At 48.4% G+C, this 19,640-nt stretch overlaps 8 protein-coding genes across 8 annotated transcripts; 6 read left to right on the top strand and 2 right to left on the bottom strand.

Moving 5' to 3' along the window:
- Positions 1-104: 104 nt before the first annotated feature.
- On the bottom strand, positions 105-2,410 carry EI90DRAFT_214800 (uncharacterized protein). The gene is made up of 10 exons (XM_039052633.1): positions 2,371-2,410; positions 2,247-2,283; positions 1,901-2,178; positions 1,770-1,813; positions 1,497-1,680; positions 1,410-1,435; positions 1,198-1,359; positions 994-1,133; positions 836-935; positions 105-780 (listed from the first exon to the last, which is right to left on the bottom strand). Exons 3-10 carry the CDS (start codon positions 2,139-2,141, stop codon positions 298-300), a joined length of 1,380 nt encoding a protein of 459 aa, XP_038909348.1. The 5' UTR covers positions 2,142-2,178; positions 2,247-2,283; positions 2,371-2,410; the 3' UTR covers positions 105-297.
- Positions 2,411-4,503: 2,093 nt separating this feature from the next.
- On the top strand, positions 4,504-6,406 carry EI90DRAFT_3085683 (uncharacterized protein). Its single transcript, XM_039062151.1, has 6 exons — positions 4,504-4,535; positions 4,595-4,732; positions 4,810-5,073; positions 5,122-5,192; positions 5,251-5,951; positions 5,972-6,406. The coding sequence occupies exons 2-6, from the start codon at positions 4,638-4,640 to the stop codon at positions 6,182-6,184; spliced, it is 1,344 nt and encodes a 447-aa protein (XP_038909347.1). The 5' UTR covers positions 4,504-4,535; positions 4,595-4,637; the 3' UTR covers positions 6,185-6,406.
- Positions 6,407-8,602: 2,196 nt separating this feature from the next.
- Positions 8,603-9,345, top strand: EI90DRAFT_3085681 (uncharacterized protein). Its single transcript, XM_039062150.1, has 2 exons — positions 8,603-8,761; positions 8,819-9,345. Exon 2 carries the CDS (start codon positions 9,049-9,051, stop codon positions 9,268-9,270), a length of 222 nt encoding a protein of 73 aa, XP_038909346.1. The 5' UTR covers positions 8,603-8,761; positions 8,819-9,048; the 3' UTR covers positions 9,271-9,345.
- An 838-nt stretch (positions 9,346-10,183) lies between these two features.
- On the bottom strand, positions 10,184-11,119 carry EI90DRAFT_2979207 (uncharacterized protein; the record flags this gene model as incomplete). The annotated part of the gene is made up of 5 exons (XM_039055969.1): positions 10,184-10,317; positions 10,389-10,587; positions 10,666-10,750; positions 10,827-10,927; positions 11,021-11,119. 5 exons carry the CDS (start codon positions 11,117-11,119, stop codon positions 10,184-10,186), a joined length of 618 nt encoding a protein of 205 aa, XP_038909345.1.
- A 289-nt stretch (positions 11,120-11,408) lies between these two features.
- Positions 11,409-12,660, top strand: EI90DRAFT_3147377 (uncharacterized protein; the record flags this gene model as incomplete). The annotated part of the gene is made up of 4 exons (XM_039065523.1): positions 11,409-11,827; positions 11,901-12,059; positions 12,127-12,294; positions 12,378-12,660. The coding sequence occupies 4 exons, from the start codon at positions 11,409-11,411 to the stop codon at positions 12,658-12,660; spliced, it is 1,029 nt and encodes a 342-aa protein (XP_038909344.1).
- EI90DRAFT_214635 (uncharacterized protein) lies at positions 12,628-13,582 on the top strand. Its single transcript, XM_039052631.1, has 2 exons — positions 12,628-12,735; positions 12,821-13,582. The coding sequence occupies exon 2, from the start codon at positions 12,978-12,980 to the stop codon at positions 13,482-13,484; it is 507 nt and encodes a 168-aa protein (XP_038909343.1). The 5' UTR covers positions 12,628-12,735; positions 12,821-12,977; the 3' UTR covers positions 13,485-13,582.
- Positions 13,583-15,091, top strand: EI90DRAFT_214648 (uncharacterized protein). Its single transcript, XM_039052632.1, has 4 exons — positions 13,583-13,712; positions 13,768-13,785; positions 13,846-13,959; positions 14,007-15,091. Exons 1-4 carry the CDS (start codon positions 13,680-13,682, stop codon positions 15,012-15,014), a joined length of 1,173 nt encoding a protein of 390 aa, XP_038909342.1. The 5' UTR covers positions 13,583-13,679; the 3' UTR covers positions 15,015-15,091.
- Positions 15,092-15,652: 561 nt separating this feature from the next.
- EI90DRAFT_3134060 (uncharacterized protein) lies at positions 15,653-18,402 on the top strand (the record flags this gene model as incomplete). The annotated part of the gene is made up of 14 exons (XM_039064631.1): positions 15,653-15,791; positions 15,846-16,005; positions 16,067-16,245; positions 16,297-16,517; positions 16,561-16,716; positions 16,764-16,937; positions 16,991-17,166; positions 17,219-17,397; positions 17,428-17,592; positions 17,640-17,865; positions 17,913-17,997; positions 18,065-18,113; positions 18,166-18,212; positions 18,268-18,402. 14 exons carry the CDS (start codon positions 15,653-15,655, stop codon positions 18,400-18,402), a joined length of 2,091 nt encoding a protein of 696 aa, XP_038909341.1.
- Between the last annotated feature and the right edge of the window lie 1,238 nt (positions 18,403-19,640).

Here is a 19,640-nt window from a genome sequence, read left to right as displayed (position 1 = left end):
TCAGTATCGTGATCCAATTTGCGCCTACGAAGTAGTCTGGAACGAATGAAAATGCACCAACGCCAGAAAAGCTAAGGAATGAAGGCTAGAGTCCAAACCATTAAGAATAGGAATAGGAGGGTAAAGAGGGATTGGATTTCACAATATGTCGAGTGGAGACAACTCTATGAGAAATAATGGACAGACAACGAGTAGGAGAGAACCAGGCGGATAAAGTGACAGCATGAGATAGTAATGATACACGAAAAACACTGGTGCAGAAAGAAAAAAAGGGGACGAGAAAATGTCTAGGGCATGCTAAGAGTACCTTTTTAGATACGCCGAGCGTGGAACACCATGATGTGGCCGCGACAGGTACCAATTTCTGAGATACCAGGATCCAATGAGCGCAACAACGATTCCCAATGGTATGCCCAGGCCCAATCCAATTTTTGCGGCAGTGTTCTGGGCTGTCGATTTTCCCTCCTTGCCTGCCCCCCCGCTGCCTGGCCCCTCCTCACCTGGGACGTTGGGCGATGGCTGGCCACCAAAGGGCCAAAAGTCCCCATCAGTGGGCATGATGCACGTTAAGGAGTCCCCATCAGAGACTCGCACGATAGATGATTGAAGATCACAATCCACGACACTGTTCTGATCTGCAACGAAGGGCTCTGGAGTTGGGGTGTTGTCTGTTGAACTGCAATTGGGTCCACGGGACCCAATGAAGGAAGTGTTGTCGAAAAGGACATTATTCTCCACTGTGAAGTTGGTAACAGCACTCATCGCCATGGCATAACCGAACTAATAGGAACATTGTTAGAGGGTAGATTGATATCCACTCTTGGACCTCACTTACTCCTCCGGTAAACTGGTTGTTATATACCGAACCACCGAAACTGACGTTCAGCCCGTATCGGTCGCCGAACCAGGTACGTGGGCCCATAGCAATCCCAATTCTGTTCATAAAGCCAACGTCAGCATAATGAGTAGACCAAGCGACCTGATGCGACGAACTTAATGATTACAGTCTCGTTGTTGTCACCCTTGGTTGCTCCCGGTAGCTCGGGAGTAGTGGCGAACCCGCCGCGTATTGTATTGTCTCGCACAATAACGCCAGTGTAAGTCCCCAGAAACGGTTCGTAGTCGACCATGTTCTGGAACCAAAATGTGAGACAGATATGCTCAAAAAAAAGAAAGGCTGGCGCTCAGGAGACTCACGATTCCACCAAGCAAAGTGTTGGTCTCGACCCATATCGTATTGTTCTCGACGAGCGTTCCAGGACTTCCGAAGATAACAATCCCTCCGTCTGTAGGGTTGTTGACCCAGTTTCCGTGCACATAACTGTTACGACAGCTCAAGCTGATACCATCCGCCCATTGCTGTATTAAAGGGTTTCACCTTGATTATGACAAACTGGCTGCTTACATACCTGGAAGGCATCACTGCCACATGGGCCTATATAAAAAAAAGCAACACAGGTTACATAAATTTGGGCATCAATCAAAAGACGTCTTACCAATGTCATTATACCGTACTGTTGTGTTCGTGCAGTCCAGCGCACCCTCCATGACGTGCAGACACGACCACCCTCGGGGATCGAAGGACCTGACGTATTCAATCAGCTGGTCAGAATTTGAACCTCCCATTTCGATGTTTGCACCGCCATTGATGGGGGGTGCACCAAGCCGGGTGCCATTTATCTGCAGAGAAATGCCAAGCAGTCAAGATAAGTGCATGGAACAGTCGCGGACGCCATTCGAATGATGGGCTGCAGGAGGGGAAAACGTACTCTGACATGTCTGAGAATAGCGCCATCGCAATTTTGGCATTGACCTATGGGAAATGATGAATCATTGAATGTATACGTCAGAAACGGCACGAGGTTGGAAGAAGGAAAATCCGTTTGAGATCCGTCCTCACCATCTACTGCCGTAGTGTGCCCGACACCATTCGCTACTGGGCCGTTGATGAGAAGTATCGCGCGCAGATCTTCGCCGTCCTCGCCTTCAACAGGCAGCCCAACAGTTGAAATCTCTTGATTAGGGGCAAAAAAGTGAATGGGAGCTTGGATGGTGTAGGTGGTGTTCTGACAAAGCCTGAGGCGATACCCAGGCCCAGATGTGTTAAGAGCAATGTTGAGACGATCAGTTAAAGTGTTCATGGGGTCAGGGCTTATGCAATCTGTGATATTATCATTGCTATTGCCCGGGAGGGGGCATTGATTAGCGATAGTGCCGCCATGAGGATTGGGAGAAAACACACTCACGGCTGCAGGAGATGCGACCCTAGTTCAGCACGAGGAGCTTTAAATGCGCGAGCACTAAGTGTCAAAACCGTTGAAACAAGAGACAAAAGGGCTAGAGAAAGCATTGTAGCCCTTCTCAACAGACCAAATGAGCGTGAGGGAGGGAACGAGGGAATGAGTGTTGGGGACTGAAGCGAGGTTGGAATAATTCTAACACTGCGTATGACACGTGATTTAGCACCTTGGCGCTTAATTCCTTGGCATCTGGTCCTTTCGAGCTAACGGCTCAAACAAAGACTTGCATTCACATTGAAAGCTCCACCTTATTTCCCTGTTCGCCTTTCTCGTTGCCATCATTTCTGACTCTTTCCTTTTTTGGGCACGCCATCAAACGTGATTCAGCGGCAAATCGTGGGACGTTCCCGACTCCGAGTTTACGCCTTTGAAAGCCAAACAAACTACCCAACATGGGGTAAATATATACCCCGCTGGCGACGACGATGAGTGTTGCAATCAAGACCAATATTGCACAAGGCCAGAATTGAATGAACGAAGGAATGAATGGATGATATCTTTTTCCTGCGATATTTGTGCGGCATAGGCCATAATCTAATCATTCTCCGCACCCGAGGGACACGATACGGGTTCGTCCGTGGAACTGAAGCGCAAGGATGCTACTTAGCAACGAACATTGATTGGATGAGGAAGTCAGTACTCGTGTTACTTAACCATGCCACACGACATGACCAACCCCAGCTCAACCAGGAAAGAGTGTTCAATTCACTCCGATGGTCGTCCTGAGAAACAAACAAGGGCAGTGAATCTGAATTTGCATCAGCAGATATATATATACCCCTAGTGCAACGAAAGCTGCTAATCGATATCGTTATCCCGAGAAGCGAGTGCTGATGTCTCGTCTATCTAGGGCTGGTCTGATTGCACGCTCCTCAATGGTCCCAGTCATTCAAACGCCATCAACCCTCTCCATGAGAGAGCTTCTCGGCGATCCTGATGACAGATGAGATTAACAAGAATATTCTAATAAGCTGCATCGGGGATCACAGGCGATGCAAGTAGCATCCAAAGGCAGAGTTGACGAACGCGAACAGTTTTCAGTGCACCAGCGTCCATCAGCGATGTGGCTTGAGTGACTGCTCTTGGGAGTACGGACCCAAACCCCTAACCCTTAAGCTGCCGATCGCCAATCACTTCTATTATATGTACAAAATACGAGCCTCCACCCACAAGAACGAGTCGTGCTATTAGCTGTAGTACTGCTACTTGGGAGCGGCATAACTTTCAGATCAACCCGGGCACGGCGCCAGAAGCTGTAGTCATCATTGGCCGGATGCCACTTCACCGGCGCGCTTGAGGATGCCGGCCCCGTACCCCCCGAGACAATGCATGTACGGCGCCGCTGCGGAGCAGTTCCATCATTAAGCTGATCCACAAACATTAGAGAACCAGGCCAGAAAATGAGCACTCGGAATGTCGGATGAATGAACCCATATATACGCTAACTTGCAGTATTCGCTATGCTTCTCATCATGGCTCGATTAGCACAATCGCTGTTCCCAGTTAAATAAGCTACAAAGTCATTCCGCGCGAAAATGCGAAGAGTGCAGTGTCAATACTGATGCAAGAAGGGAGAAATCCCGGGGCATTTTGATGGTGGATGTCACTCCAGTGGATGGCGCTGGATGGTTTCCAGGGCAATAAGTAAAGCGCAAATCATAGACACAATGGGATTGTGTGCCAGTTAGGAATTGCCGTCGGCAGCTAAGCTAATTGGAGATGCAGTATAGTAGAGTTGAAGTCTGAGACTCATACAACTCGTCAGCATCAGGGCGGGATGTTGGAGAACACTGGTGTCGAAGAAGTTCGTTATCCGAGGAGTAAGAGTTGACGTCAATGGTGACAGAAGTCAAATAGTGATGGGTGATGCAGTTCTCCATCCAATAGATGATTGTGCGAAGAACTGAGGCTTAGTAAAAAAGCATATACTTGGGCCAGCAGCATGCACAGCTGGTCTTGCGCTTCTGACGACGCAGAGATTTGCCGGCCGGGTGATGGCAAAGTGGGAGGCTGTGGACCGACGTCTCCATCAATTCACTGCCTCGAGTTGTAAAACGACTATTAAAGGCGGTAATTGCCCTGGCCCCAGGGGCACCTCCATAATATTGAGTTTCCAACCTCAGTTGTACTACAGCCCAACCCCCAACTCCCTATCATGAGCTCAGAGTTGAAAGGTCGAGTGCTTCACTTGCACACATTGATTGTCGTCGGTGTAGAGATCATCTTCATCCTCGCGTTAGTACAATCATTGTTTAGACAATTACGTCTTCTTGTGCTCATCACCACCACTCAAGCGTGGATCCACTCCCCAATGCCCGTGATTCCTACGCGATCTCGATGTTCGTGAAATCGGGTCGAGTGGAGAGGCGAGTCGGCCACCCGCTACAACTGAAGTTCAGTTTCGACCCCAAGGATGCCGATTTTGAAATATGGTGATCCCTCCATCCTTCCCATCTTTCTCATACAACGGTGACTTAGAGGTTACTTTTTTTTTTAAAAAAAAAAACAGCTTGACCCCTAAAAGTGGATTTCCCCGCGACTGTTTGTTTGGCCTTCGAGTTTGGCTTCGCGTCTCCACCATCTCTCCCGACAACCAACAACCCACTTTGTTCAGGCACCGCCTTTTCAGCGAGGAATCATTCTGGATTTCGCGAAGTCCTAACTTTAAGTTGAGGTGGGAAGGCAGTTTTCTAGCCCAACCATACATCGCCAAGGAACGACAGCATGTGCACTCAGCCGTCATTTCCGGTGTCCCTCTCTTATTCATTGCGAAGTGAGTTGTGTTCATCCCTCCGTGCGTTACCCCTAACTTAGGCTTCAGGCTCTCAAATGTCGAAGGGGACAAAGGTGACCCCGCCGAGTTCCTGATCTCCCTCGAGTACGAACTTGGTGGTAAGTTTTCGGTATCCCCGTTGTCTTGCGATGTCACTTGATGCGATCATTCCCATAGGCGTTACCCGCACTCTCTGCCGAAATATCGATGCTCGAATAACCTGCCCTCTGACAGACATCTCATTCGTCATTTACACTATCCCCGCACGCCAAACAACGACCGGGTCGATGCACCGTCTGTTCCTCTGGATCAAATCAACTGCATCACCCCCTCCCCCGACATCGTACCGAGGCAGTCCCAGCCAGTCCATTGTCTACCAGCGCATCTGGAAGACAGACTCATTCCACATCACGGGACTCACTCTACCCCTTCATCTAGCCAGTGATGAAACGATATTCGCAAGACCTGATTCAAGAAGCCCTATGGTGTTCGAAAAAGATGAAGACGGACGTTCCACGGGGAAGGTTATCCCCGCTAGAAGACAATCCTCGAGCCATCGGGGTTCATCGATGGAAACAGCTGTAGCTCCACCCCAACCTCCTACTTCTTCCAATCCTAGGCTGCTCCAGCATACCCCAAAAGCCTTCTACGGCGATTGGCAAAATACGACCGTATCGATCCCTCTACCCACCCCCCCTGGACCCCTAGCAGCTCCTATTGCTCGCCCTTACAATGCGATCATCCCTCCGCGAGATTCTCTGGGCCCGCCTCTGCACCCTTACCACGGTCGCAAGTCGGCATCGCCTGCCTTCGGTAGGGCCTCTTCGGATCCCTTACCCCTTGAGAGGCAACAGATTGCCGCCACGAACGCTGATGATGTAGAGGGGGATTATACGAGCGGTATGACGGGTTGGGTGTGACTTCTATTCAGACCTTGCGTGATGGGAAAGGGGATCAAGATGGAAACGCGTCGTACATGAAGAGAATCCTGAACGCGGACCTGGAGGGCGATTTGATCGATGAGGATGAGGAGGCCTCGCCTAGTTATGAGGCTGTGATTGGAGGCCATTCTGGAGCGTTCCCAGAAGAGAAAGCTGTGCCCAGAAGGTGACGGACTTTGAACGTTATTTATTTGCATTGTGTTGTTGTATCAGCTTAGTCTGGACTTGTGTAATGAGATCTAGCCCGTACAAAAATTTCCACAGCTTCCCCGTCTTTGTAAGCCTGAGGCATTGCAATTTGCGGAAGTTGCGAATTTAAATATATTCTCCTCCGGAAACTGTACATGCATGTGTCATTATTGTATATCAACACACATGGAATCGCGAATCCAATTTGCGGTAGCGGCTAGTGAGTTTTTACCCTCCATGAGATCTAGCCGCCGACTACTTTTCCCATTACTTATCGCAATACTGCAGGAACCCGCTCGGCTCCCGCAGCCCGGTCCCCATACCCCCATGCGGCATTAATCGCGACACATATGATCTCTATCTCTCCATACATATGAGCGCTAGTCAATTATATGTTTTGTATATATATGCATGGACTACCCGAACAACCAAAACGGAAGACGCGAACCATGCACTCAGCACTCCCAGAACATTCACCTATCCATAATGTTGATGACGATCATCATCATCATCACCCAAAGTTTGGCGCCGGTTTCATAATTAACGGCCTCCTCATCTCGCGGCGGTGGGGGTCTGGCACCGTCACCCAAACGCCTCGCTCAGAACTGTGTCCAGGAAGGCCCTTAAAAAAACTCGGGGGGAAAGCCCGGAATATTGTGCAGACCCATCGGGTTAATTTCGCGGGAAAAACCCAGAAACCAGGATGATATCAGACGTCTATGTAAATCTGCGGACTCGGAGACTGGCTTGAAAACACAGAAAGATTGAGCCGGTTCATCGTTAGAGGAGAGGTGTCGCGCTTCACACAAGCCGATGAGCATCTCCAAAATGTTTATCGAGGACGTTTATATTCAAAGAATAGGTTTCAGAACGAGCAAGCTGAAAGACTCTGTTCACATGCCCACTCATGCATATGCTCCGGCTTCCATAGCCAATATCATATTACTTACTGCCATATGAGGGGTGTAGAACAAACGCATTAGAGAGGTTGAATTTGGGAAGTGATTTGAACTGTGAACTAAAAAAAATAAAAACGTATTGTGGCGCTTGAAACAGGCACATATGAAATTTCTTTCAGAAAAAGAATAACGAACAGCCGCATGAGGAATACGTGGAATACATAGTCCTGTAAGAAAGCGGAAACCGTGGTACGAATCTCGATCTCGTCCAAAATCGGTCCCAAAACCCGGAAATTTGGGAGGTCAAAAACTGCTGAGACACAGTTTTGAGCGGGACACCGCGGCTAGTTACACAGACTGAAACAGAAGACTTGCATCTCCCTGAGGTGGGATATAATCCGAGGAATCTATCTACCTGAATTGGGAGACGCAACTCGATTTCAACTACCAATCAGGGAGCTTAAAGCATCAATGCATTCACTCTTTTTTCAATGTATCCCCGGCCCCCGCCTCCTCATGAGCCACTGTTATCATGGGTTGCCCCCGTTCACAGTATGTGACTTTCGGAGTCACCAACTGTCCAAACCATTCTCGCAACCCCACACCCCAGGGGATAAAAGATCAGACAGTTCCGCCTCTGCTCTCTTCCCACACTCGCTACCCGCCTTTCGTTCTTTCATCCTTCCCTCCAACACTATGTCCAGCAGTCCGTCAGGAACACGTTCATCTGAGGATTCACGAACACAGCGCAAGTACAACCACGCTTGCTCTGTTTGCCGCGAATCGTAAGTAACTTGTCACCATGGAATGAAGGCAAGCCAGGCACTGATGACTTTGCTCTAACTCAGGAAACATAAACGGAAGTGCGACAGACAATGGAATATCGAAGGCGCAAGATGTTCAACTTGTCAGAAGTTGAAAACTGAGGTAGGCTAGATCTCCCTGATGGAGCGAGGCTTTGGCACCATACTTATTCAACGATTGCAAAGTGCATTAGGCCGACCCTTAAACCCCGCGGCTCAAGGAAACCAGCGAACACCTTGGCCGGTGGCCATCTCATCGCCTCTGGTGCGTTGGCTCATGGATTCGCATTCGTGAGCGATTTAATCCCTTGAAGACCCCCTACTCGAAGGTCCATCCAATCGAGATCATCGCCGAGAACAGGATATCCGACAAACCCCTGCATATGTGCTGCAGGATACCGGAATAGAGGAGGGCATCCGCCAGGCAAATCTCCTCTTCCCAGGCGTTTTCCACCGAGAACGCTTCGAGCAACGCTCCCAGTACTCAAGAGATGTGAACATCGACGATCATGAACATTTCAGTTTCATGTTGCTCGTCGTCTTTCGTCTCATCAGTAAGAGGGTTTGGGAGGACGGGTTGAGAGAGCTTCTGGACGTTGCCAAAGAGGCATATGGAAAAGAATCTGAAATCCCGACACTGGCCACCGTTATGGCCACCATTCTACTGTCGTGGTGGCTGTCTAAGTCGAGGGCCCAGAATCGCTTTGGTAAATATATACCCCCTGAATGGAAACATAGATGCTCATCACCCCCCTCGCTCGTGGCTTTAGCAAAAGATCTACTAGGCAAGTTGTTTACTTGGTGTATGCGCATCCACGAGTTGCTGACAGGGAAGTAAAAATTCTAACCACATTAGCTAACGCGCAGGCATGTCAGTGCTCATCTTGGTCCGTTCAAGTATCACACCACTGACCACATCGCAGGGCTGGGTTCGTATGATGAGCGCGACCTTCTAAAGAGCGTATCGCACGACAAGATCCGCCAGCTCCTGGATACAGTCAGTGATCTTGTACGTAAGCGGATAGCAATGCCTCGATTATTTCGCTTGTGATACCTGGTTTATAGGGAAACGTCCAGTTGCATGTCCACCACAATAACGATTCAATCTTGGGGATTCGATCGTCCCCATATCTGGTGGATTCCATGCCAGGACGGTCCTCCTCGCCAGCGGGAGGGCTTGCGCCAGCTGGGTCCCATTGCCAGCCTCCCCTCCCCAGTCCGCAGAATCCAATGGGCCCTCCCAACGTGCCGGGAAACCTCTCACTATTCGGCTCCACTGCTCTGGGGGTTCTGCTTTCAGGGGTATGTCATAACGATGATGCTGGCTTCATGCTCCGCAATCTTCATCAACCAACTGACCACTAGCTCTGATAAGCGTCCTAGTACCGTTGTCCAACCATTGAGCAATGAATCGTACCTTCGTCGATATACGAGCCTGCTGTCTGTACCGCCTGTACCGTCTGCGCCGAGCCCGCAGCAGGAAAGTCGGGCTGCCACTCTCTACCCCAATGGTATGACGCAAGCATCCGAGGAGTATACTGGAGCAAAGATAGAGCCCTACTCCAACGTAAACTCATTATGTGCTCCAGATGATACACTCTTTGGGCCTTGGGATGGAGCCGCACGCCGAAATTGGTCATGAACGTGTGCATTGTTGTGCATCTTTATTTACTCGCATTCGTTTGCTGGATCCGCTGCCTGCGAGCAGGCACACCGACGAAGTAAATGTTCGATTTCTTAGTGAGCGATAAAAGATGCTTTTCATACCAATCAATTTCATTACGTTGTGTCATGCCAGCCGTGTCCCCAACATAAGTATACTTGTTAGTAGAGGCTGGGATCCTGCCTAGTATACTTGACGGGCATGAAGGTGCGTTGTCAGAGTGCTTTCTGCGAGCTTCCTGGACACGTTAGAGATAAAGCGAGTAGAAGGTAGTCGGTGTTGTGAGCGTTCGCAGAGGGGTGAGACACAGCCAAGGTCGAATTGCCTGGACACCTGGACTTCTGCTGTCTGTGCCGATGTGCGGCTACTAAGCATCTCGTGATGCGTTCCGTGGGAAAATGCTTCAGTTATCAGCTGCATTATTTACCTTTCAACCCGTTTGCGTCTTTTATTCTGCGTCGAAAGTCCTCACAACGATCCTGCTTTATTGTATCCATGAGTGCACTATTTGCTACATTTTTTTTTTACTTGTACTGCTAGGACTACAACATGGAGACAAGCTTTTGGTTCTCCCAGTAAGTTTTACGGACTGCTATTATCAATGCGACTTTGACCTCAAACCTTAACATTGTTAGCGAAAAAGCTGTCCCACTCGGCTGCACCCCATCCCGAAGAAACGTCGCTAACGAAGATTCCATCCCAAACAGCACTTGGTGAAACATGGATTCCATTTTGACGGCCTAGTTTGACTTGAAGAAATCGTAGCCGGTTAAACCCCTCCAAAGAGCGCCATATATCGCAATGATTATTCCACACTCACTGTTCCATTTCAGGTCGTTGGTGACGTCGATGCCTCCATTGGGGGATCCTTTATAGGTGAGAGCATCCTTGATCGCTGGAAGCTTGGATTTGTCGATCGAGGGTACTTCTCCTGCAAGCGCAACGAGTTTTTCGCGGATCTGAGTGGGAGTCAAGTCCGCAACGGCGCGGTCAAAGAAGGCTTCTTGGTTCTTAAAGAGCTGTAGGAGACGAATTAAAGAAAAAAAACGAAATGCGTGCTCGAAAGGGATGTTATAGATAGAATGGACAGGACTTACGACCGAAGTGTAGTCGAAGAAACTTTCAGGGACGACTTTGCCGACCGCTAGAGCGGCTTCGTGCGTGAAAGTCGAGGATCCGTGCCTTTACGTTATTCGTACGTCAGGGGGGAGGATATGTATGATGACGCAATCCGTGAGGCAGGCTTGGGGATACGCACCAGGGTTGGACCTGGAGACGAAGGAGAAGCTTGACTTTTCCCTTTAACGCGCCGGTGGTCACTGCAGGAGCGAGGATTGGCACTATGGAATTCTTGAAGATCTTGGCTGGAGTTTGAACGATCGAGGGTAACGTCGATCGGCGCGAGAGATAATGAGCGATAGTTGGTTCACAATGTGCCAGCTATATACACACACCTGAGAAAGGGCAGACATAGTCTAGCCAAAGTTCAAGAGTGTGAGCAGCATCGGGCGCTCCGATACGGAAGAAAGAGAGGTGAGGAAGAAGTGACATGTTCGCTAAACAGGTCGATGAGGTGATAAGAGAGATTTTATGCACTCGGATCAGTGATCCTGGCAGGGTGTGTAATAATGGCGTGACGTTGCATGTGGTCCATGACTACTGAAGAGGCTGATTTCATTATCTCAGCTTTCGATCAAGTTCATATCCGTTTCTGCAATTTCAAATGCTCCACGTTCTCACAAGCACGTGAGCTGCCCCGAAGATTCAAGGAACCTGGGCGTTAGGCTGAAGCAGCCTCTACCGGGGTGTCAACTCACGCGACAACTTTTGTCGTGAAGGGATGCTCAGGTCTTTTCTTACCCTGTCTCTTCTATCCTCCTTTTGGTTACCATGCCATGGGTATTTCAGCCAGGGATGGCAGCCGGGCCAACCAGTGACCAAGTTCTTGACCCCCATCTCCACCACCACCGCGGAAAGCGCGTTGCCGACTGACCCAGGGACTGCGCCCGTGAAATCTCATAGCTGGAAGGATTTCAAGTTGGGTCTGGAAGACATGCTGACATCTGGGCCCGTGTCATCGGTGCTCATGCGCTTCGGGTTCAACATCTCTGAAAAACTAGCCCTCGCTCGAGAAGGCGTGCCCCCTCGATTTGTGCATGAGATACCCCTAATAACAGATAGCAACTATGAAGACATGATCCACAATGAGGACTTTACGTCACTGGAGGAGGAAAAGAATCGGGTATGGGCTATTCTTGTGTGCGTTTCGCGTTTTTTTCTATCTTCGGGGTGTAGAGAATGCTTTCTCATTAACTACCGAAACTTTCTCAAGTTCTGTGGGTAGCCAAGATCCTGTCTCCCATTTCTTCGACCAAACGTTCGATGGTGCGCACAATCTCACCGTTCAAGCCGGGGATGCGGACAATATTCGTTGGGGGCGCGTCGATTACTTGGACGTCACTGACATTACAACTCGATGGGTCATTTGGAGGCAAGTATCTCTATTTAATTTCATCATACTTAACCCCCCGCCGTCCCTCACACCTTCACCAATTCAGGGCACCGGTCCTAGTCATTGCGACCGACCGCGGTTTGACGCTCCGATTCTTCAAGATCGGAGCACTTTCGCGGATGAAAAGTCCAGAAGAAATGCGCCACTTTGTCATCAGTCGTGAATGGGAGCAAACTGCCTCCTGGTCAGGACCATGGAGTCCCCGAGGAAGTCGGTGAGTTGTTTTCTTCCTAGAGTTCTCCTTCATATTCGCGAATACGATTAACAAGAGTGTATCCCTGACCGACAAAAAAACAGTGCTGGGTTCCTTGCCAAATACGCAAAGATGTCTACCATGATTTACACCTACTTGAATTCGATCCCCCGTTGGCTGTTGCTCCTAGTGACCGCGACGACTGCATCTGCTCTCATCCAATTCTTACATGCTAATGACGCCGAAGAAGCGAAAGCACGAAAGAAAATTACTAATGCGAAGGAAAAAGACCGGGAAAAACAAGAGGAGGATCCCCAAAATTCGAAAGGGAAGACTAGCGTGGTGAAGACCGACAACCCCCCGACGAAGAGGAAGGGGAGGAAGTAAGGATCTATGCCGATTCCCTTTTGCACACCGGTCCGGCGCTACTGGGATATTGTTTTGTATCTAGTGTACACATTTGTGAGTGTGCCTTACTTAGATTGATTGTGTGTATTGCTAGGGTGCTATGACACATTTTTGGGCATTTCCTTTCTCGGTATCTCAGCATTTTTCTCGAGGGCTTATTTACGTATAAGCTGATACTAGGCAAATTGCATTTAAGCATTGAACGCGTAGCAGGACCCCCGGTTATGCTATGACCAAACCGACGATAGTATCCTTGGAATCATTGCATTCCTCTCCTTGCCTGTTCGGCTCGTCCTATGCGGCCTTTGTGCGTATGTAACATTCTGCTTCACGGATTTCAAATTGTTCTGAACAAAAGCATGTGCGAGTTGTTGGCTGGCCCACAGCCGCAACCAACGGGATCATTTCATTTTGGCGAGCCTTTTGTTGAGGCTTTAATATTGTTGCTAGCTTCGACCTACGTCAACGCAAAGGGCATTTCACGCGCCATCAGTCAGAAAGGTTGCATCCCCAAAGCAAGAAAGGGCCACCGAAGCCGGGTGGTGGGCCAGATCCTTAGCAGTGTATGTTGTTTGGCCCCCCACACCAGGGACGAGCTTCGCTATTGCACAAAGGCGCTGGCGACTTCCCGTTCGTCCAGATTGAGTGTACCGCCTACGCTACATTTCTTCGCTGCCCTCGCCACGGGACGGAATATAGGGTGTCTCCTTGCTGCTAGTAATGCGGGTCTTGCGCAATATCCATATCTTGCGGCGATTGCTTGGAATGCTAGGATTTACAGATCTACCAACTTCCTTTCTTAGTCTCATTCGGTTGTTGCAGGGTCTTGGCCCTGACGGTGTTAGGCACATCTATTCAGATTCTGTGGTGGCCCCGTTCCACTGCTGTCAAAGTCGTTGCTTTGTTGTGGCTCATTTGGCAGATCCTAGCTGGTTGTGCGGCAGCATAAAAACTAGACTGAGCTGACGCTTGGTGGCTTCACTTATCGCCTGGAGTGTATGAGTATGAGCACTGACAAGCAATCGCTCCAAGTAAGCATTTTTTACATTTGTTGCTTATGTTTCTGACAGCGTATGCTCATAGCAGGAAAAATTAAATACATCGGTAAGTCATGGCCAATGGAGCATTCAACGTTGCGCTGGGTACTGACACCTGGATTTCCAGTCGTGCTCACACGAAGATGAAACCAAGTGGCAAGAAGCCGTCAATGAGTTCATAGATCACGACAGAACCATCGTCAATGGCTGGCTAAGTGCACTGGATATGCTCATGCTTTTCGTACGTGAAGCGTTTATCGATAGCCTAAGATGCTCATAATTATCTAGGCTGGACTCTTTGCTGCCATTCTATCCGCATTTCTCATCGAATCGTCCCGGGACTTGAGGGCTAAAGATATAACCGTTCTATCCGATCAGATAGCTCGGCTACTCTCTAATGTCACTTCAACGGATGTCGGCTCTGAAGTTGGTGATTCCGGGGGGCGATTTCACCCATCGACTACCACTATCGTGGTGAATCGCTTATGGTATTCTTCCCTCGGCATTACACTCAGTTCTACCGTCATCTTGATGCTCGCCAAACAATGGCTAGAGGAGTACAGGACATCAGGAATGAGCCTGAAATTCTTGAATGAGGACTCGCTAGAGGGGATTAAACATCAAGCATCTCTTGTGGCATATCGGAGTGCAGGGCTGTCACTATGGATAGTTCCTGAAATTATTGGGGTGCTTCCTATTGCATTGCACATCGCGCTACTTCTCTTCGCAGGTGGACTCATTGGTTACCTCTGGAATGTGGATCGAGTTATTTCGATACTTGGCGTTGTTTGCACCGCGCTCCTCGAGATATGCCACGCGACGTCACTAGTCGTACCCGCGATCTTCCCAAGTTGCCCATACAGAACTCCCATCTCTCATCTCTTTTCGAATATCGAAGGCGCGATTCTAGTCTTTAGTTATTGCGGTGTTCCCACAACTGGCAAAGGGAGCTTCACAAATCCTTCCTCCACCGAACGACGCACTATTTCTCCCGTGAAAAATTCATTTCATCAATATTATCTCCGCTTCGTGCAAGGTGAAAGCCGCCGTGTATGGAGTAGCCTGTCGGTGCGAGACACGTTATATCACAAGGAAACATACCAAGTAGAACAAAACGTGGAGGATTGGCAGATCGAGTTTCTCACACTATTCCAGGAAAGAACAAGACGTCCAGCAATGCGGGAATGGGCCTTGAGGACCCGGGAGCATATCTCGGAGCTTCGAACCAACGCACTCCAAAACCACCCCCCAAGTTCATCTATATCTGATATCACACTAGCAGTTACAAATGTATGAAAGAGATCTTGTCAGAAATGACCGAAGCGCCCGGGTGCGTTCGGGTCGACTTGACGATAGACCGCTGGGACATACACACTTGCGGGAAACCGTTTAATAATCACCTATTACTCATCACGGGATCAATATAACTAGGTGTCGTAGCGAGGGGGGGTCATGATACCTTCTTAGATACAAAATCATGTTCCAAGAGCATGCTCCCCATGCTCTCGGAATCCCATGTATATATATATAGATACACAATCACGTTGTGCTTCTCATATATATAGGGACCGCAAATAGACACTGTATATACAATCACGTTTCCAAGCATGCTCTCAGAATCCCTTGTATATATAGACACTACCAACAGAGCATGCTCTCAAAATCCGTCATATATATAGACACTACCGACAGAGCATGCTCTCAAAATTCTTTGTATATATACACACTACTGACAGAGCATGCTCTCGAAATCCCTCATATATATGGACGCTACAGACAGAGCATGCTCTCAGAATTGTGGAATAACAATACCATACAAATAAACGACAGCGCCTAAACCACTTTTTTATCACGTGTCCTTTCAAACATGTTAGCGGAGTTATCTGAATTTATCGTCCTACTGTCTTATTGTTGCCGCCCCAACGCAGCCCACAATGGGGAGATCAAAGCGCAAAGCTAAGCTTGTCAACACAAACTTCGTAAACAATGGCTTGAAAACAACGAAATCTGGGCTTGTAATGCGTAAAATGGCCTGGCAAAAGTTCGAAGCCACACAGTCCACCATGCTCAAAGGTGAGGATTGCCTGCAGATAGTGGGCCCAAGGACTTAATCAACCACCACCTTAGATGCCTCCCCAGCTATTGGTTCTATGATAGAAGACATTAGAAATGACATTGTGCTCGGTGGGGATGATGACTGGAGCATAGGCATCAATGTTGACCATACATCCTCGGACATGACTTACAAGGAGCTTGCTGATGTAGTAACGTCGCTTCAGCCAAAGCGGTGAGTCTTTTTTGTTGGGTTCCCCATCTTGATGCTTTGCATCACCTTTGAGACGAACCAGAGGGGTTTCGTGGCAGAATCGAATAAACGCATCCCAAGCACACTGGGCAGCATTAATTCCCAGTCTTTCTGATGCTTACCTCATGTCCAAGACAAGTAATCCTCAATGCATGCCACTCCATCACCCTGAACCTCCAGAAAACTTGAATTCCACTCATATTTATGTCATCGACATTTTTGGTACACTTATTCTACTTAATATTCCTTAGGAGATACTACTTTTTTCCATAGATGGTCGATCGTACGAGTATATACCTCAAGACCCAGATGAAACCTCAACTACCATCGCCCTGCTTCGTTCAGGCTACATTCCACCCACTCCTGTTAATCCGACTGTTGCAATATCAATACGTTCTCTTGAGCTCCTTCATGGCCTTATGCGTTCCTTGTTGAACTTCAGTGTCCAGTCTTTCGCTCGGTTGTTGGCAGATTTGCATTGCATGAGTAGAAACGTTGGGCACTGCACTTTCCTGGGCTGACGGAACACTTCTCTAGGTTGTATATCAACCATACCTTCGAACGCAGGTGGCATTGGCTTTTGATGCATACTATTCCATCGTTAGGAGAGTGAACACCTTCGTAAAACATGTCATGGGACATGACAAACTGGATTATTGCCTCAAGAACTCATGCCCTGCCTGTCATTACCAGGTATGCCCCATTTTTTTTTGTGATCACTCGTTAATGTGTCATGCTAGCTTCATGATGAACCAGAGCATTTGGTTGAATTCATTGTCACTGGTGATGGAAATACTTCTCTATTGCACCTTCCACATCGATATGAATCTGACAATCGAATTTTTTACAGTGACTACTATCTACCTCGATCAGAGGTAGATGTGTTTGAAAACACAAAGAAGCAAAACTCAACGGTATGACAGACATTTGGTATGGTGAACACAGATCTCACTTGGTGATGATACAGACAGGAACAAACGATCCACTCCCAGAGTCTTGTGCCGGATGGAAGAATTCTCGGCCAATGCCTCAAACAATGAAGGCTGGATCCCTGGGTGTTATGGACGAAACTGGTGTCTTCTTGGTTATTTGCCGGCATGGCATTGTTCAATTCATCATGGATATGGTCAGGAGCGGGGAATTGTAAGTCACTTTTACCCTCACTTCTTTCCCTCCTATTCATGCCGGCTACAAGGGCCAAGTACCCAGTCGCAGCTGCAAACAAACTAGTCAGCACATTTGGGAGAAATATCCTCTTTGCTTATGACATCGGGTGCACCTTCTCGGTCACACTTGCTCACTCTGCAGTCAGTGATGCTGCCTGTCAGGCCAATTTTACATCCTGCACTGGATCTTTCCATGGTGTTGCACATAGTAGGTTGTGTCAACTTACTCATCTCATAGGCTTCAAAAAAGGGGTGGGTATTGAAGATGGTGAAGGTAATGAGCGAGCATTCTCTTCTAGTAATGGTCTGGCTGCAGTAACTCACCATGCTTCCGCATATTACCAGCATTTCCGAATCCACCTTCATTTCGAGAAATGGGACCAGGATAAATATGAGCGCTTAGGTGAGTGTTGCCGCCTTCAAATACTCAGATCTAATTCTGGCATCTAGGCAACTTCCTATTAGGGAATCATGCATCTGCATGGACACAGATCCGCAAGTCCATGGATATCCTCAAGGTGACTAAAGGTATACACCCATCATTCAATGTCGATCGTGACTGCCCGCTGTTCCTACAACAAGAGAAGGAGTATATTATGTCACTGAAATCTGAGCCGAAGGATGAACAAGCCAAAATCGAGTATCTTGAAGCGTTGGAGCATTTAGAGGGCGCTGAGTAAGTTCTGCCCACATAATATGTACATTGACTCATTATTTGAACAGGATGGAGCTTCAGCCACTTCTATCAAGACTATCTGTGTCACCGACCTCAGAACTGGCCTACCAGGCTCAACGTGCCTGTGTCAGAGTACAGCCCGGTTAAGTCCGGACTGCTTACACACAACTGATGACACACCTGCCCCATACCCGCACAGCCTGATCATCATCCCCGGACTGGCACAGACATTTGTTATATTTCCTTCTGTAGAGCGGCCCCGCTTTGCCGGGTGTACTGACTTTATTATTCCCTGGGTAGCGAGTGAGGAAGATAACTTTCTTCTCTCACTTCCCCTTGCTGCTCAGGTATGTTGTACATAGTATATACAATGATGTGATCTCACTTCCCCTCGCTGCTCAGCTGGAATCCCTATCACAATCCGCTTTGCCGGGTTCCCCCATTGAGACTGATCCTGTCCCCCTTGGCCTCAGCTCCAGTGAAGGCTCGGGATCCCTTGACTTAGAGTCCGAGCAGCTCAGTACCCTGACAGCCTGATGCAAAGTGGACGAAGCACGCTGTCAGGGTGTCACGACCTGGCGTTCCCCGGGGTCAGACGACCTCCTCCCTGACCTTCTCTCAGTCCTGAACACTCCCCACACACTCCACTGTAGGAGAAATAACGGTCACACTATGGAAACCCATTATGGAAATATGCCAGATAAATCACAAAACCTCATACGACAAGTAGATATGAGAAAATAGAAGGACCTGAATTTTAACGAATTTTAACGAATTTTAACGAATTTTTATGAATTATTATGACTATACGCGATAAATCAAAAGAAAGAAAAATAGCAAAAATACTTCAAGCTTACCATCAATGAGACGGAATTCTCGGGGGAATTTATAGCAAATATTAAACCAAGAATTAGGACAATCGGCCAAGATTTGACTATAAAAACAATCAGAGAACCTCCACAGAAACTACTTTCCCACATCCGCACACGTAGCCAAGGATGGAAGTACCATGGAACAAGGATTCCTCAGGAACTAATGCAAAATTCAAAGTCGTGTCTATAATAGGAAATGTAGATGTCCCCCAAACGGACCCAATGAAAGTAATTACAGGGGAAACTACCCATTGTCAGAAACTGTGTTCGAGGGGGTCGCGGGAAGCGGGGTGGAGTACGGCGGCGTAAGTGGTCACTTAGCTAATGAGCTACTCCGTTGCAAGGCGTCAAGGGGGTTGGGACTTCGGCTTCAACGACTTTGCCAGAGCGTTGCGCCACGCATTCTAGGCTGTCCCGTATTTCACGTTAGCGGGAAGGACCTTGCGGCGACGTTGACTTAAGCGGGATGAAGTTGAGGGGCGAACTTAAGATGAAAGTACTTGGGGGGAATTCTAGTCGATATTCGAACTGAGGTACATCGACAGTAAACTACAAGTATAAATAGGAAAGGAGAACAGAGAAGGGACCGGTCGGTCCGGCGCGGGACGGGAACGAGATGATAAGTACGACAGAACTAAAGAGCGATGAGGACCAGGGTAATGGAACAGAAGAGATGAATGGAACAGAGAACAGCGAAGTTGGGAGGCAGAAAGGATAAGCCGACATTCTAGGCGCGCGGATCAGAATGTCAATATACGTATAAATCAAATATCAATAAAGGAATAATCAATTGTCAATAAGGAATGTCGATAAGGAGCGGATCATTGGCGACCATAACAACCGCTAGTTAGTTAAGCGAGTGAATAGAATAAAACGATACCGGCCGAATGGTTGAGGAACCCA

Source organism: Cantharellus anzutake (genome assembly GCF_015039405.1).
Source record: "Cantharellus anzutake strain C23 chromosome Unknown EI90scaffold_112, whole genome shotgun sequence".
NCBI classification, from domain to species: Eukaryota; Fungi; Basidiomycota; class Agaricomycetes; order Cantharellales; family Hydnaceae; genus Cantharellus; species Cantharellus anzutake.
This window is presented reverse-complemented; position numbering and strand designations above follow the sequence as displayed.

Excerpts from the sequence above, each read along its gene's own strand:
- EI90DRAFT_214800 (XM_039052633.1), bottom strand. The coding sequence starts at position 2,141 with ATGAACACTTTAACTGATCGTCTCAACATTGCTCTTAACACATCTGGG. Across the intron at positions 1,814-1,900 it reads GCACACTACGGCAGTAGATG|GTCAATGCCAAAATTGCGAT; the intron begins GTGAGGACGGAT and ends CATTTCCCATAG. Across the intron at positions 1,681-1,769 it reads CTATTCTCAGACATGTCAGA|ATAAATGGCACCCGGCTTGG; the intron begins GTACGTTTTCCC and ends ATTTCTCTGCAG.
- EI90DRAFT_3085683 (XM_039062151.1), top strand. The coding sequence starts at position 4,638 with ATGTTCGTGAAATCGGGTCGAGTGGAGAGGCGAGTCGGCCACCCGCTA. Across the intron at positions 5,074-5,121 it reads CCTCTCTTATTCATTGCGAA|GCTCTCAAATGTCGAAGGGG; the intron begins GTGAGTTGTGTT and ends CTTAGGCTTCAG. Across the intron at positions 5,193-5,250 it reads CCTCGAGTACGAACTTGGTG|GCGTTACCCGCACTCTCTGC; the intron begins GTAAGTTTTCGG and ends TCATTCCCATAG.
- EI90DRAFT_3085681 (XM_039062150.1), top strand. The coding sequence starts at position 9,049 with ATGCCAGGACGGTCCTCCTCGCCAGCGGGAGGGCTTGCGCCAGCTGGG.
- EI90DRAFT_214635 (XM_039052631.1), top strand. The coding sequence starts at position 12,978 with ATGCGGCCTTTGTGCGTATGTAACATTCTGCTTCACGGATTTCAAATT.
- EI90DRAFT_214648 (XM_039052632.1), top strand. The coding sequence starts at position 13,680 with ATGAGTATGAGCACTGACAAGCAATCGCTCCAA. Across the intron at positions 13,960-14,006 it reads TGGATATGCTCATGCTTTTC|GCTGGACTCTTTGCTGCCAT; the intron begins GTACGTGAAGCG and ends ATAATTATCTAG.